The sequence below is a fragment of the Polypterus senegalus genome, chromosome 1 (assembly GCF_016835505.1).
Source record: "Polypterus senegalus isolate Bchr_013 chromosome 1, ASM1683550v1, whole genome shotgun sequence".
Lineage (NCBI taxonomy): Eukaryota > Metazoa > Chordata > Cladistia > Polypteriformes > Polypteridae > Polypterus > Polypterus senegalus.
The window spans coordinates 296,927,997-296,943,072 of NC_053154.1; the positions used below are offsets into that span (position 1 = coordinate 296,927,997).

The window sequence follows — 15,076 nt, forward strand, 5'->3', positions numbered from 1 at the left end:
GTAATCGATTATACAACCCTTCTTTTAGTGCTATTCAACTTCCGTTGACGCCTCCCCCGCCATAACGCTATTGGATCAATGTGCTGCCAATCACAGCTACCCTGTAATTTGACTCGCATTTTCTCAATAATATCTGGAAGAGGCCATCACCATTCGATTTTTGAGCTAAGTTTCTTTATTTCACAATGTGTGAAACCCGAGATAAAACTGTGGTCAATTCAGGTGTCACCGGCTAACAAAACCGGATAAGTTCAGTTCCTGTAAACATGTGAAGAGGTTATTTTTCAAACTGTAGTTTGAAACAACTTGTACAGGGAGCGTTTAAACGTTCTGTCCGCTACCACCTTAGAGCAAGTGCTAGTTAAAGAAATCAGGTGCATTTCCTACAGGCATAACATTTTTAAACAAATACCTCTCGTAGTGAAAGGTGACAATAAAAATCCCATGCATTTCACTCATTTTCTTATATAGATAACGTAAAAAACAAGTTTATTGTCTTAAAGCTGTAGCCTCCTCAAGCACCCAGCCTGCGAGTGTGAACGCGCGGGTGGTGTGTGCGCGCAGGAGAAGAAGCGCGAGACCGTGCGCGCTACCTAGGAAAGCTGCGGAGGACCGTGAAGTTGTTGTCTCGGGAGGGAGCGAGAGGAGAAAAAAAAAACATATCAATTATGTTCAAGCTGGGAATTGGAATTAAATAACCGATTATAATTATGTCGATTATTTTATCGGCTGGACCGAACGGTACTTTATTTGCCGTGTTTTTGTTTGCTTAGAACAGGCACAGAAAAGAGTACCGAGTTGGGCTTGGGGCCGAAAAACGGGCTGCTCATATTGTCGGCTGGAGTTGGGGGGGCCGCGTTCATCTTTTCATGGCCACCTCGTATTTTTATTAAACGAAACTGAGAAACCGGGTATAAGTGGTTCAGTATACTTTCAGACGTTGCCGATTCTATAAGGTTAGACGCTGGTTCGTCTAACGTACCGAAAGAACCAGAGACGTCCGTGGATGTGGTGGCCGCTTTATTCTTGTGCGAAGTTAAGGCATTTTCACTCGTTTTTAATATCTGGGCGATCGTCGAACTTGTCTAAAAGTTGTGTTGTATTTTGTTTACGGAGAATGTGTTTATAGTTGACCTGAGATGAGAGAGAAAATATCCTACATTAAGTGTACTTGTGTGAAGTATATGGCTACATTTCTTTCAGGCGATGGAAATGACCACGCTGGAAGTAAAATCTAACTGATTATTTTTTGAGATTTTTTTTTATATATACCACAAGACTGGAAATTTAAACTTGCATAAAATATATATTTCCACGTAAGTCAAGATGTCATTTTTTAATTTCCGAAAAATTTTTAAATTGGGAGGTGAAAAGAAAAAAAAGCAGTACGATCATGTCAACAGAGATGTCAATCCAGAGGACTTCTGGGAGATTATTGGCGAGCTGGGAGACGGTGCCTTTGGCAAAGTGTACAAGGTAAGATGCGCAAAAGTCTGTTTGCAGATGACAGATTTAAATGCATAATAGATACTGGGTTACTTGCATGTGTTTTGGCATCTGTGTGTCACTGCCTACGCGCTTATTTGGCTTATATATAAATGTATTGCAGATCTTTATGTAATTTGTGTACTCTATGTCTGTTTGATCAAGGTCTCTACACTGAGTGTTCCTAAGTACCACAAACACGTTTTAGTTTTCTTTCTAAAATGAGAATCGGCTGGTATTAGTTTCTTTCTTATGTTGGATTCTCTGATACAGCATATTTACTGTATATATTTTAGATATCTGTTTTCTCTTGGATTGATAAACTAATTTGCTGTCTGTTAGTTTGGGTTCACATTTATGTAACATGTGCGATCTTCTTAATGGGACATGTCTTGCTTTGCTATAACCTGATCTACTTACGAGGAAATTGATTAAATTAAATACATACCTTCTCTTGTAAGTTCTAAAACTATGTGCTTTGTTCTTTTTTATTGAAGTCTGAAAAAAATGATGTTTCTAATTGGTAAGAGAGAGTATTTTTGACGAATCTTTATATTTTTAAATCGAGACAGACTGGGAACATCAAAGCAAACCCCCGCCCCCGACACTTGGCAAGGACTCTTTCCCTGTGGCAGCAAATCGTCCTTCTTATAGCTACATAAAGCTTACGTAATCTATTTTGTTTAGGCGTTTCATACATCCTTTAGCTGTGCCCACCTACTTAAGTGGCCATTGTTTAATATTTTTTTTTTTTTGTCGCTTGAGGAATCGTGCCGAGCTGTTGGAGTAGTATTGTGAAGCCAGTCTGTTTTTACAATTCTTTTTAACCGGGCCAGCAAGTCGTCTTGGCCAGTGCACATGCCAACGTCCAGAAGTTACCGTCCTTTCTCAGTATTCTGTAACATTTTTATTTTTGTCTACAAAATTAAACTCATAAAAATTATTTTAAATGTGATTATTTTTATTGGCATTCATCAATACAATAAAAATATCATTTAGAATGTTTTCATGACGTTACATTTAGTATACAAATTTAAAAAGATAACTTAATTAGAATTGAACAAATTACATAATTTATTCATTGGTTCAGTATTGTTCTAAACCAATTTAACATGAAAATATCTGGACAATTTTAAACATGCATAAGAAAAGAACAGTACATATTCATTGCCTTCTGTGTTTTTTTTTTTGGTTACTGCCTAGTTTTTTGATCCAAAGCTTAATTTTGTAGCATATTGTTTGTACACTTTTTCTGGAACGTCCCTATGAATTATCCAGCACTAGTCTGCCATTATACTGACATCCCAATGTTCCTTGTACCTTCTTTCCATATTCTTAATATCCTCATGGAATATTTCACCCTGCTGTTGTTACTCACCGCTGGGTGAGTAATGGCAAAAATTCAAATATGAAACAACAGTGAACGTTTTGGTACACATTGCTACCATAAAGTTAATTGATACATTTTTCATATCTTTATAATTTTTTTTGTTACCTTTTAAACTTGCAGATTACTTCTTTAAAGCTCAGTCTTTTTTTATAGGGAGTTGACGGACTTCTTCATTAAATCAAGCTTAATATAAAGCGGTGGTATTAGCATTTTAACTGTATTTACCAAACTTGGTCTGATGATGTTTTTGGCACCAAGCTGTAGCTTTTTTCTAGCTGACAATTCCTTCTGAGCCCAATATAAATTCTTTGCTGTGCTGTCCCACGCAAGAGAAAACCTCAGAATTTTGACTGGTGATCCAGCAAGATGCAAAGAACTTTTAGGCCCCCACATATAGTTAATAATTGTTAATAAAATAACTGTTTTGCCTTAAACAGATTTTAATATCAGAAAATATTGAATTCAAGCACAATTTTAAAATATTGATATTTAATTATAGTGTAAAACAATAAGAAATCTATAATTGACAGCTAGAAAATGTTTTGTAATTTAGAAAATGGTTTTCATGTTTTAATTCAGCACCCAAAATATATAAATCTATATCCATGTAATGTTTCTGGAATATGTTAAACTGGTAGCAGAAATGAAAATGACTTTTGGAGTTTTTAGTGAGCTTAAAAATATTTTTTTTGGTTGGGTTGTACATCCCCATATAGAAGCCATAGTTTTCCTTACATTTGAATATAAAAATATTATACTTGGTCATTTATTTATTGAGGAAAATGATCGAATATCAGTAAATATGACCTATTCCCCTTGGGATTAATAAAGTATCTATCTATCTATCTATCTATCTATCTATCTATCTATCTATCTATTTAAAACATCATCAGATTTTCACTCAAGTCCTAAAAGTAGATAAAGAGAAACCAGTTAAACAAATGAGACAAAAATATTATACTTGGTCATTTATTTATTAAGGAAAATGATCGATTATTACATATTTGTGAGTGGCAAAAGTATGTGAACCTTTGCTTTCCGTATCTGGTGTGACCCCACTTTGCAGCAATAACTGCAACTAAACGTTTCCGGTAAATTTTGATAATTCCTGCACACCGGCTTGGAGGAATTTTAGCCCATTCCTCCATACAGAACGACTTCAACTCTGGGATGTTGGTGGTTTTCCTCACTGCTTGCTTCAGGTCCTTCCACAACATTTCGATTGGATTAAGGTCAGGACTTTGACTTGGCCATTCCAAAACATTAACTTTATTCTTCTTTAACCATTCTTTGGTAGAACGACTTGTGTGCTTAGGGTCGTTGTCTTGCTGCATGACCCACCTTCTCTTGAGATTCAGTTCATGGACAGATGTCCTGACATTTTCCTTTAGAATTGTCTGATATAATTCAGAATTCATTGTTCCATCAATAAAGGCAAGCCATCCTGGCCCAGATGCAGCAAAACAGGCCCAAACCATGATACTACCACCACCACGTTTCACAGATGGGATAAGGTTCTTATGCTGGAATGCAGTGTTTTTCTTTCTCTAAATATAACACCAAAAAATTCTATTTTGGTCTCATCCGTCCACAAAACATTCTTCCAATAGCCTTCTGGTTTGTCCATGTGATCTTTAGCAAACTGCAGACGAGCAGCAATGTTTTATTTTTGGAGAGCAGTGGCTTTCTCCTTGCAACCCTGCCATGTACACCATTGTTGCTCAGTGTTCTCCTGATGGTGGACTCATGAACATTAGCCAATGTAAGAGAGCCCTTCAGTTTCTTAGAAGTTACCCTGGGGTCCTTTGTGACTTCGCTGACTTATTACACGCCTTGCTCTTGGAGTGATCTTTGTTGGTCGACCACTCTTGGGGAGCGTAACAATGGTCTTGAATTTCCTCCGTTTGTACACAATCTGTCTGACTGTGGATTGGTGGAGTCCAAACTCTTTAGAGATGGTTTTGTAACCTTTTCCAGCCTGATGAGCATCAACAACTCTTTTTCTGAGGTCCTCGGAAATCTCCTTTGTTCGTGCCATGATACATTTCCACAAACGTGTTGTGAAGAGCTGACTTTGATAGATCCTGTTCTTTAAATAACACAGGGTGCCCACTCACACCTGATTGTCATCCCATTAATTGAAAACACCTGGCTTGAATTTCACCTTCAAACTAACTGCTAATCCTAGAGGTTCACATACGTTTTCCATTCACAAATATGTAATATTCAATCATTTTCCTCAATAAATAAATGACTAAGTATAATATTTTTGTCTCATTTGTTTAATTGGTTTGTGTTTATCTACTTTTAGGACTTGAGTGAAAATCTGATGATGTTTTAGGTCGTATTTATGCAGAAATATAGAAAATTCTAAAGGGTTCACAAACTTTCACGCACAACTGTACTGTATGTTGTATTCCATCATTTATCATTTGACCTACACCCGATTTGAATGATGTGGAAAAATCTTTGGAATGTAAATGTATTTTAGCAAAGAAGTCAGGCAAAATTACTATGTTCAAAAATGAGTTTGTCATGGTTGGATTGATAATGATGCTATAAATGTATAAAGATGTCTTTTAGTCTTAAGTTTTGTACTGTCAATTTGGTTGATGGGGAGATGAGGAGACCTCTGGAAGATTTTGGACTTGAAATAGTAATTTTTTTCCTACACTTGTCAGGTGCTGTGTGTGTGTGTGTGTGTGTGTGTGTGTGTGTGTGTGTGTGTGTGATTTGTGTTTGCATATTGTAGGTTTAGTTCAGTTAATTTTTGTGCTGGGAATCAAGTATGAGGGACAAAGTAAATTTTTATGATGACGTGAAAAATTATACTTGTTGCGAGGTGGGTTGAAAGAAGATGTCCGTGTACACTATGCTGGGTCAAATCCAGTCAAAGTTCATTTAATTAATAATGGCTTTTGGTGCTTAGTGTTCATTATTTATCACAATAATTGTTTTTAGAAGTTTTGTGGGCGTGATACTGATCAGGTCAGTAATATTAAGCTTTGCATAGCTAAAGCAGGTATTATGTTTTTGTCCAAAGACAATATAACCAACCACCTTAATGAATATCTAAATCACTCCAAATTAAACAATAATTATATCTGGCCTACTACTAGTATTTATGCAGCTGGGTGCATTTTATACAGCTTGTGCTTTTTGACCCAATCTGCTTCCCTGTCCACAGTGCAGAAAGCATTAATCCAGTAAAAGTAAAGGAATATTTTATTTATTTTCACTTGGAGTGTCTTTTTTGGTCTTTTGAGCTAACATCTTCACTTGTAACTGGATGATGGAAAAACATGCACTTGCCTGAAACTTTCAATCAAATAACAATATGACGGCTGTTTGTTTCTTTTGATTTACAACTGTATGGACATTATTTTCATACTGAAGGCAAGTAGGGATGTCATGATACCAGAATTTTAATATTTGAAACAAATATCAGTGAAATTTCACAATACTCAATTACTTTTGGTACCATGTCAAAACCAGTAGTCCCCTTTTTAACCACTTTTTATTAAAAGTACCTCCATTATTAAAGTGAACAATATTGCGCCTTTTCCTGTAATATAGTAAAAAATACTAATAAATTCACTTATCTGGATGACTTACAACATTTTGGATAAAACTGGTTACATTCCTTTTGTTTGTCCAGTTGGAACTCGGACAAATAAAGTGACCTTACACGTGGTTACACAGTAGAAGGTTTTGAACTAACAGCCTTAGAGGTTGATGTCCAAAGCTTTAACCACTATACCAGAGTGCCTGCCAAAAAGTACGCCACACTGCCTCAGTAGTAAGAGCAGCTTTAAAATACTGGTTTACCCATCAGGAAGTTACCCAACTGTCACTTAAGTAAATTAGTATTGACATTCATCAATATCAAAACACAATACAGGTCTTGAATTTTAATGTGTGATGGATATGGGGATATCCTCTGTTGTAACAAATTGGGAAAATTTTATGATCTTGAAGGGATTTCAGCATAGGGTTTATAAAGGATGTTCTCAACATGGACTACCTAATTTATCCTGCTGTGTGCATATTCCAAATTTGTCTGATATTTTCTCTCCAATAACTGAACAATATAGCCAGCTAACCATAACAAATCTAGCATTGTTATGTCTGTACTATTGAATCGGTGAATTCCAAAGAGATTTTAATTTAAAAAACTGTTTAAAGCTATTTCTGTAACATCATGATTCTAAAAGCTTATCAGAGAATCTCTCTGCTAGGTTTGTAACATTTGCTATTGTAAGAGTATATTTGCATCATTAGCTGGTTAAAAATAAACTATATTTGTAATAACAAACAAGTGAAATTGATTGAATTTTAAAATGTCACAAAATCCTGGATCTTTAATTTTCATAAGCTGTCCCACCTTTGAATTTTTTTATTGTTTTAACCTTTGTCTGTACTTTAATTTCCTAAACTTCCTACATGAAATCTAACCTGCCAGCATTACATTAATCCTTTGTTGCAGAAGTTCTTGTAGAACACTCTTTGTTGTGCTGTTTTCAAAGTATCATGACTGATCAGACCTTGTTATTGCTTAGTCTGTGTAGTGATCCAGAGGTAAAATGTTAATTGGACCCGCACTTTAACTGGTAAGACTGCATTACACTCACCAACATACTTTTCAAATATATGTCATAGATACTTTTGCTATATTTGTCATGTTTTGGGGATTATATAAATGGACGTTAGACAGGTTTGAAAAACCAAAGGAATAACACAAATTTACCCTTTGCATTTCCATATTTAGTAATGAATTATGTTGTTTTTGCTTGTCCTGGCAAATTGCATAATCATGCTGCTTTGAAGTATTAAATGAATTTTATTTTGGTATTCACAAATGGAGCAGCTCATTTCATCACCAGTAAAGGCAGGCCAAAAAGCCACTTTGCCTGAAACTTGCCTCGATTTTTTTAATTGCTACAGCTGGCCGCACAGCTAGCACACACAATACTGTATGCACATTGCATGGTGCATGTGACATTTTCCTCGCAACCGCCAAATGTATGGACCAGTTAGAAAATGGATAAATGCTTAAGCACACATTTATAGACGTGTTTGACGTAATCAAGAGAATGAATATGAAGCCTCCCATTTCTTTTTAGGGGTTGTATAGGATACAGAATTAAAATGTTATCATGCCATCGTTTTGTCTCCTCTTAAAATATTGTGACACTTCAAGCTCAGACTCTCATTTGCACTCACAAAGCAACCATGAAGGTACAGTATTTTGGGAACTGACTTCACAAAGGGATAAAAGTGGTAATACTGACTTTATTTATTTATTTTTTTTTTTTAAGTAAAAAGCACGATTCCCACAGTCGTGCACTAAAATTGTCCTGTCTTGATGACAAACTATTTGACATGTGATGATGTGGAGCTCTATCACCATTACCGTGAGACATTTTCATATGTAGTTCATACTGACTTTCTTCCTCATGTCTTACTTTGCCTATTTGGTACTACTGTTAGTGAAAAAAACCTGGAACTGTTATGGTCTTGGAATGTTGGTATCGGCTAGTACAGAATGTATCACATCCCTAGAAGTAGGCAGTAATATTTTAAATGTGTTAGCATTGCAGTTGTGTGCATCTGACACAACTTATTTTGGGGATTTTGCTGAGTATTTCAGCTGGCTTAATGCAGTATTTGGGTACCTATTTGAATACAATAAAAGTACATTTTTTAATAGTCTTGTTTGTGGTGTAAAAGCTACATTCACACAGCAGCCTTAATATTTTTTCACTCGTGTGATAAATCTCATAATTTGTAGAGAAGTGTGAACAGTGTAAAAAGCACATAGAATTAAAACTTTCTTTCAGATTTTGTTTTTGTGTGCTTACCAATCTTTTTTTCTTCAAAATAAATTTTTATACCTTTTAAAAGAATGTTTCACATTGCATAGCATTAGCAGTTATTTTTCTTTAATCTTTCCTTTTTTGTTAAATAAATGACCTCATAACACCCTATCAGTTTGATGCCTTTTATTATTTGGTACACTAGGTAAGAAGTAACTTTTTTTAGGTGTGCAATAGTGCGTTTGTCACTTGCTTGGCATTTTCTGTCACATGCTTATTTGTAATTAGTAAGTAGATTATGCTGCTTAGTGTTGTGCAGAAGCTTGTGCTTGTTAGTAGTACTAGTTACTTGGTGGAATGAAGAGGGTGCATTGAATTGAATCAAACTGAAGTTCAAGTTGTTTTCATTTTCTTGTTACAGAAGTGTAACATTGAGTTGTTGTTTAATTACAGTTGCATACGTTTGCTCACTGTATTAGGATTTTGCTGTCAGTTCAATTACGCTTTTGTTAATTTTCTTTTACAGTACATGTGAACAATCAAAGACTGAATTTCATCTCAATTTACTTTTTTCTGTAGAAGCTGTATAACTGTAAACACAGTTTTTCTGTGTTGAAAATGATTCCAGGAGCATCTACACAATATATTTTTTATTTAATGCCTGTTTTGTTTTAGTCTACTAGCCAAAAGTACAAAGGCTTTAATCATAACAGGTTCCTAGATGTACTTAGAATTTTAAGACACTTAGCTGCAAAAAGAAGGTAGAAATCAAGGCTTATAACGTTGATCATTGTTGCTGTTGTCTCACTGTAGCTGAAAACTCAAATTCATCCACGGACTCCATTATGTCGTGATGCAACAAACATGAGAACTCAAACAGATGAGCTTCATTTGTACAGCCCAAAATACCTGCTTTCCATTTTCTATATGACTGCGTATTATTTACTGAATGTCTGGATAAGCACTCACTGATTGTCTGTTACAAATACACTCGACACACTCCTGTGATTTAAACAAAAAATCAACCCTGTTTGAATATGTTGGAGTGAGCTGCAGAGTACTCTGACCGAGTTGCTGAGAATATCAAACTACAGGACTGCTGCTCATGAGAGTGTACCATGACTGCCCTAAGATTATGTAATTGAATTATGTTGCTGAAAATCGATTGAAAAGTTATACAATTTATTTTTGTATAGCCCAAAATCACACAAGAAGTGCCGCAATGGGCTTTGACAGGCCCTGCCTCTTGACAGCCCCCCAGCCTTGACTCCCTAAGAAGACAAGGAAAAACTCCCCAAAAAACCCTAGTAGGCAAAAAATGGAAGAAACTTTGGGAAAGGCAGTTCAAAGCAAGACCCCCTTTCCAGGTAGGTTGGGTGTGCAGTGGGTGTCAAAGAGAATGGAGTCAATACAATACACAGAACAAAACACAATTAATCTTCAATACAATATAATAGTAAAATAAAAATATTACAAGTACAGAGCAGAATGGTACCTACAGTATGATAGGCGTAGGTGTTGCTCTTTAGCAGGCTGGCAGGCGCATAGAATGATGGTTTATAAGACATTTTTGTAGAACATAATGTGCATATCATTCAACAGACAGAATAGTATTTGATAATGTCCAGAAAGGGATTAAAAAAGCTTTTATTCAGGAAATAAAGCAAATAAAAAATTAAGAGGTCTAGATTTACCTGTAACACATAGACCAAGTAGCCTTGACTGAAATGTTTAAATATGTTAACATGAGCATATAAGTGTAAAGTTTAATACCACATTTTTTGGGGGATGTTGGAGGAAAACCCACGTATTTGAAAAGATAATATATACAGCTTTCTGCCTTATGACATCAGGCTTGTAAATAGAACCCACCCACTTCCTCCCTTCAGAACTGCAGGCTGGCTTGTGTCTGGAGGATGGAAGGCCATCTTGAGACCATATACTTGCAGAGCTTACATTGAATCCTTTATTTATTTGCGCATACACTCTTACTTTTGTTTGTTTTTGCAGTTCTTTTTCATCTGAGTGTTTTTAGTTTATTGTTGAGTATTCTTGTCTGCTGTGGTATATTCTTATCTCTTGCTGGAAGAATCGCAGAATAAGATTTTCATTGAACTGAGTACAGTGGGTACGGAAAGTATTCAGACCCCCTTCAATTTTTCACTTTTTGTTATATTGCAGCCATTTGCTAAAATCATTTAAATTAATTTTTTCCCTCATTAATGTACACACAGCACCCCATATTGACAGACAAAAAAAAAAGAATTGTTGAAATTGCTGCAGATTTATTAAAAAAGATAAACTGAAGTATCACATGGTCCTAAGTATTCAGACCCTTTGCTGTGACACTCATATTTAACTCAGGTGCTTTCCATTTCTTCTGATCATCCTTGAGATCACCTTCATTTGAGTCCAGCTGTGTTTGATTATTCTGATTGGACTTGATTAGGAAAGCCACAGACCTGTCTATATAAGACTTTACAGCTCACAATTCATGTCAGAGCAAATGAGAATCATGAGGTCAAAGGAACTGCCTGAATAGCTCAGAGACAGAATTGTGGCAAGGCACAGATCTGGCCAAGGTTACAAAAAATTTTCTGCTGCACTTAAGGTTCCCAAGAGCACAATGGCCTCCATAATCCTTAAATGGAAGATGTTTGGGACAACCAGAACCCTGCCTAGAGCTCAAGCTGAGCTACTGGAGGAGAAGAGCCTTGGTGAGAGAGCTAAAGAAGAACCCAAAGATCACTTTGGCTGAGCTCCAGAGATGCAGTCAGGAGATGGGAGAAAGTTGTAGAAAGTCAACCATCACTGCAGCCCTCCACCAGTCAGGGCTTTATGGCAGAGTGGCCTGTCAGAAGCCTCTCCTCAGTGCAAGACACATGACAGCCTGCATGGAGTTTGCTAAAAGACACTTGAAGGACTCTGAGATGGTGAGAAATAAGATTCTCTGGTCTGATGAGACCAAGATAGAACTTTTTGGCCTTAATTCTAAGCGGTATGTGTGGAGACAACCAGGCAGTGCTCATCACTTGTCCAATACAGTCCCCACAGTGAAGCATGGCGGTGGCAGCATCATGCTGTGGCAGTGTTTTTCAGCTGCAGGGACATGACGACTGGTTGCAATCGAGGGAAAGATGAATGCGGCCAAGTACAGGGATATTCTGGACAAAAACCTTCTCCAGAGTGCTAAGGACCTCAGACTGGGCCGAAGGTTTACCTTCCAACAAGACAATGACCCCTAAGCACACGGCTAAAATAACGAAGGAGTGGCTTCACAACAACTCTGTGACTTTTCTTGAATTACCCAGCCAGAGCCCTAACTTAAACCCAATCGAGCATCTTTGGAGAGACCTAAAAATGGCTGTCCACCAACGTTTACCGTCCAACCTGACAGAACTGGAGAGGATCTGCAAGGAGGAATGGCAGAGGATCCCCAAATCCAGGTGTGAAAAACTTGTTGCATCTTTCTCAAGAAGATTCATGGCTGTATTAGCTCAAAAGGGTGCTTCTACTAAATACTGAGCAAAGGGTCTGAATACTTAGGACCATGTGATATTTCAGTTTTTTCTTTTTTTAATAAATCTGCAACAATATCAAAAATTCTTTTTTTTGTCTGTCAATATGGGGTGCTGTGTGTACATTAATGAGGGAAAAAATTAATTTAAATGATTTTAGAAAATGGCTGCAATATAACAAAGAGTGAAAAATTGAAGGGGGTCTGAATACTTTCTGTGCCCACTGTACATATGACAATAAAGCTGAAGTTAAACTCCACACTAAAATGTCAGCATGAGGAAATCAAAACTTGGATGCTAGACCTGTGAGGAAAAAGTGGTGCTAACCACTGTGACACCATGCTGCCTTTTAAATATTCCTAGTAGGAAGCTGAAGAAGTTGGCTCAGGCAATCTACACTAGGAAGTGGTGGTTATAAAAACACTGCAGTCCAGTCTTAAAACTAATGCTGTCAAATTAGGCAAAAAATAAGATTTGAATATTCAGATTAATAATGAGTAAATACTGTATTCGAATATATTTAATCTCAGGATAACTGTTCTGGAAATTAACATACTTTTGCACATACGTTTCTTTATTCCTCAATTATATAAAAAGGTTTTCCCTCGTGTGTGCGTTATTCAGCCCTGACCTCTCCCATACACAACGCTCACCTAATAAAGAATGGTAGCAAAACATCCTCCAAGAGCAACTTCTCTCAACCATCCAAGAACAGTTTGGTGACGATCAGTGCCTTTTCCAGCATGTTGGAGCACAGTGCCACAAGGCAAAATTGAAAACTGGACAATTTTGTGTCCATATCCAGAAAATTCCCCCGACTTCAATCCCATTGAGACTTTTGGTCAATCCGTGAATAAACAATAACCCTCAAATTACGACAAACTCTAAGAATGGACTGCCATCAGTCAGGATTTGGCCCAGAAGTTGATTGACGGCATGCCAGGGAGAATTGCAGAGGTCATGAAAAAAAAGGGCCAGCACTGCAAATATTGACTCTTTGTGTTAATTAATGTAATTGTCAATAAAAGCCTTTGCAACTTATGAAATGCTTGTAATCTAAACTTCAGTATCACTGAAGCAGCAAACTTTGTGAAAACCAATACTTGTGTCATTCTCAAAACTTTTGGCCACCACTGTACATGTGTTAAAAATAAACATAACTGGTTTCAAGTGACAAGCCTTTCTGTAACATCGAATTATACATTGGCATTCAAAAACATCAATGGACTGGTGGTAAAAGTAAAAAACATGTCATGCTGTGTGTGCACTGTGGTGTACAGTTGCAATGAAAATGTCTTATGTAAGATTGAAAAAATTAACAGCTATATTTGTGAAAATATGAAGTGCAAAATGTGCATTCAAAGTAAAAGATGTCACACCTTATCAAAAGGACTGCCATTAAGAAAGCTGATAACAAAAAACCACAGGAGATGCATATTTCAGTACTCCAAGCATCTGAATCAACAAATCTGTCTAACACCACCAGCGAAAGCACAGGAGGAGACTGTACAAATTCAACCTTCTCACTACATGTCTTAACAAATAACTTAATGAAGTTAACATTACTGTCAAATTGTAAATGCAAATGATACGCTTTACAGTGTCAAACCTGATTAACTCTCGCGACAGTATTCTGCCATCTAGTGGATGAAATAACATCATTCTGCCAAAGAAAATCATGATTATTTCTGTGCGCTTTTCCATTTGAAGGGCACCTTGTCCCAACAGCAATTTTGAGATCTCTCCATAACTGTTCAATCATATTTAGATCCAGACTCATTGCTGGCCACTTCAGAACTCTCCACTGCTTTGTCTTCAACCATTTCTGGGTGCTTTTAGAGGTATGTTTGGGGTCATTGTCCTCCTGGAACACCCATGACCTCTGACGCAGACCCTGCTTTCTGACACTGGGCCCTACATTGCACCCCAATATCTTTTGGTAGTCTTCAGATTTCATGATGCCTTGCACACAGTCAAGGCATCCAGTGCCAGAGGCAGCCAAACATCTTAGAACCTCTACCATGTTTGACTGTAGGTACTGTGTTCTTTTCTTCACAGGCCTCATTCCATTTTCTGTACACAGTAGAATGATGAGCTTTACCAAAAGCTCTACCTTGGTCTCATCTGTCCACAAGATGTTCACCCAAAAGGATTTTGGGTTCCTCAAGTACATTTTGGCAAACTCCTGTCTGGCTTTTTTATGTTTCTGTGTCAGCAGTAGTGTCCTGGCTCTCCTGCCATAGCGTTTTATTTCGTTCAGATGTCAATGGATAGTTCGAGCTGACACTGTTGCTCCCTGAGTCTGCAGAAGATCTTGAGTATGTTTTGATGTTGATTGGGGCTGTTTATCCACCATTCATACTATCCTTAGTTGCAGTCTTCTATCAATTTTTCTCTTGTCCACGTCCAGGGAGATTAGCTATAGTGCCATGTGTTGTGAACTTCTTGATTATGTTGTGCACAGTGGACAAAGGAATATGAAGATCTCTGAAGATGGAATTGTAGCCTTGAGATTGTTGATATTTTTCCATAATTTTTGTTCTCAAGTCCTCGGACAATTCTCTGCTCTTCTTTCTGTTCTCCGTGCTTAGTGTGGCACACTCAGACACACAACAGAAAGGCTGAGTCAACTTTTCTCCATTTTAACTGGCTTTTGGTGTGATTGTTATATTGCCAGCACCTGTTTCTTGCCACAGGTGAGTTCAAACGAGCATTATATGCCTGAGATAAAACGATTTACTCACAATTTTGAAAAGGTGCCAATAATTTTGTCCGGCCCATTTTTGGAGTTTTGTGTGACATGATGTCAGATTTGGCTTTTTTCTCTGTTCATTTGTGTTGTTCCAATGTACATAAAGGGAATAAAC

General features: G+C 37.0%; 1 protein-coding gene across 2 annotated transcripts in view; it reads left to right on the forward strand.

Annotated features, from left to right (window-relative positions):
• The first annotated feature begins 489 nt into the window (after positions 1–489).
• Positions 490–15,076, forward strand: part of slka (STE20-like kinase a) — a 105,844-nt gene continuing 91,257 nt past the window's right edge. The window contains exon 1 of one of the 2 annotated variants that reach the window (XM_039734423.1): positions 490–1,476. In XM_039734423.1, coding sequence (XP_039590357.1) covers positions 1,327–1,476 — 150 coding nt within the window. In that variant the 5' untranslated portion in view covers positions 490–1,326. The remainder of the gene's footprint in view (positions 1,477–15,076) is intronic. The other variant, XM_039734432.1, reaches the window with a different exon arrangement.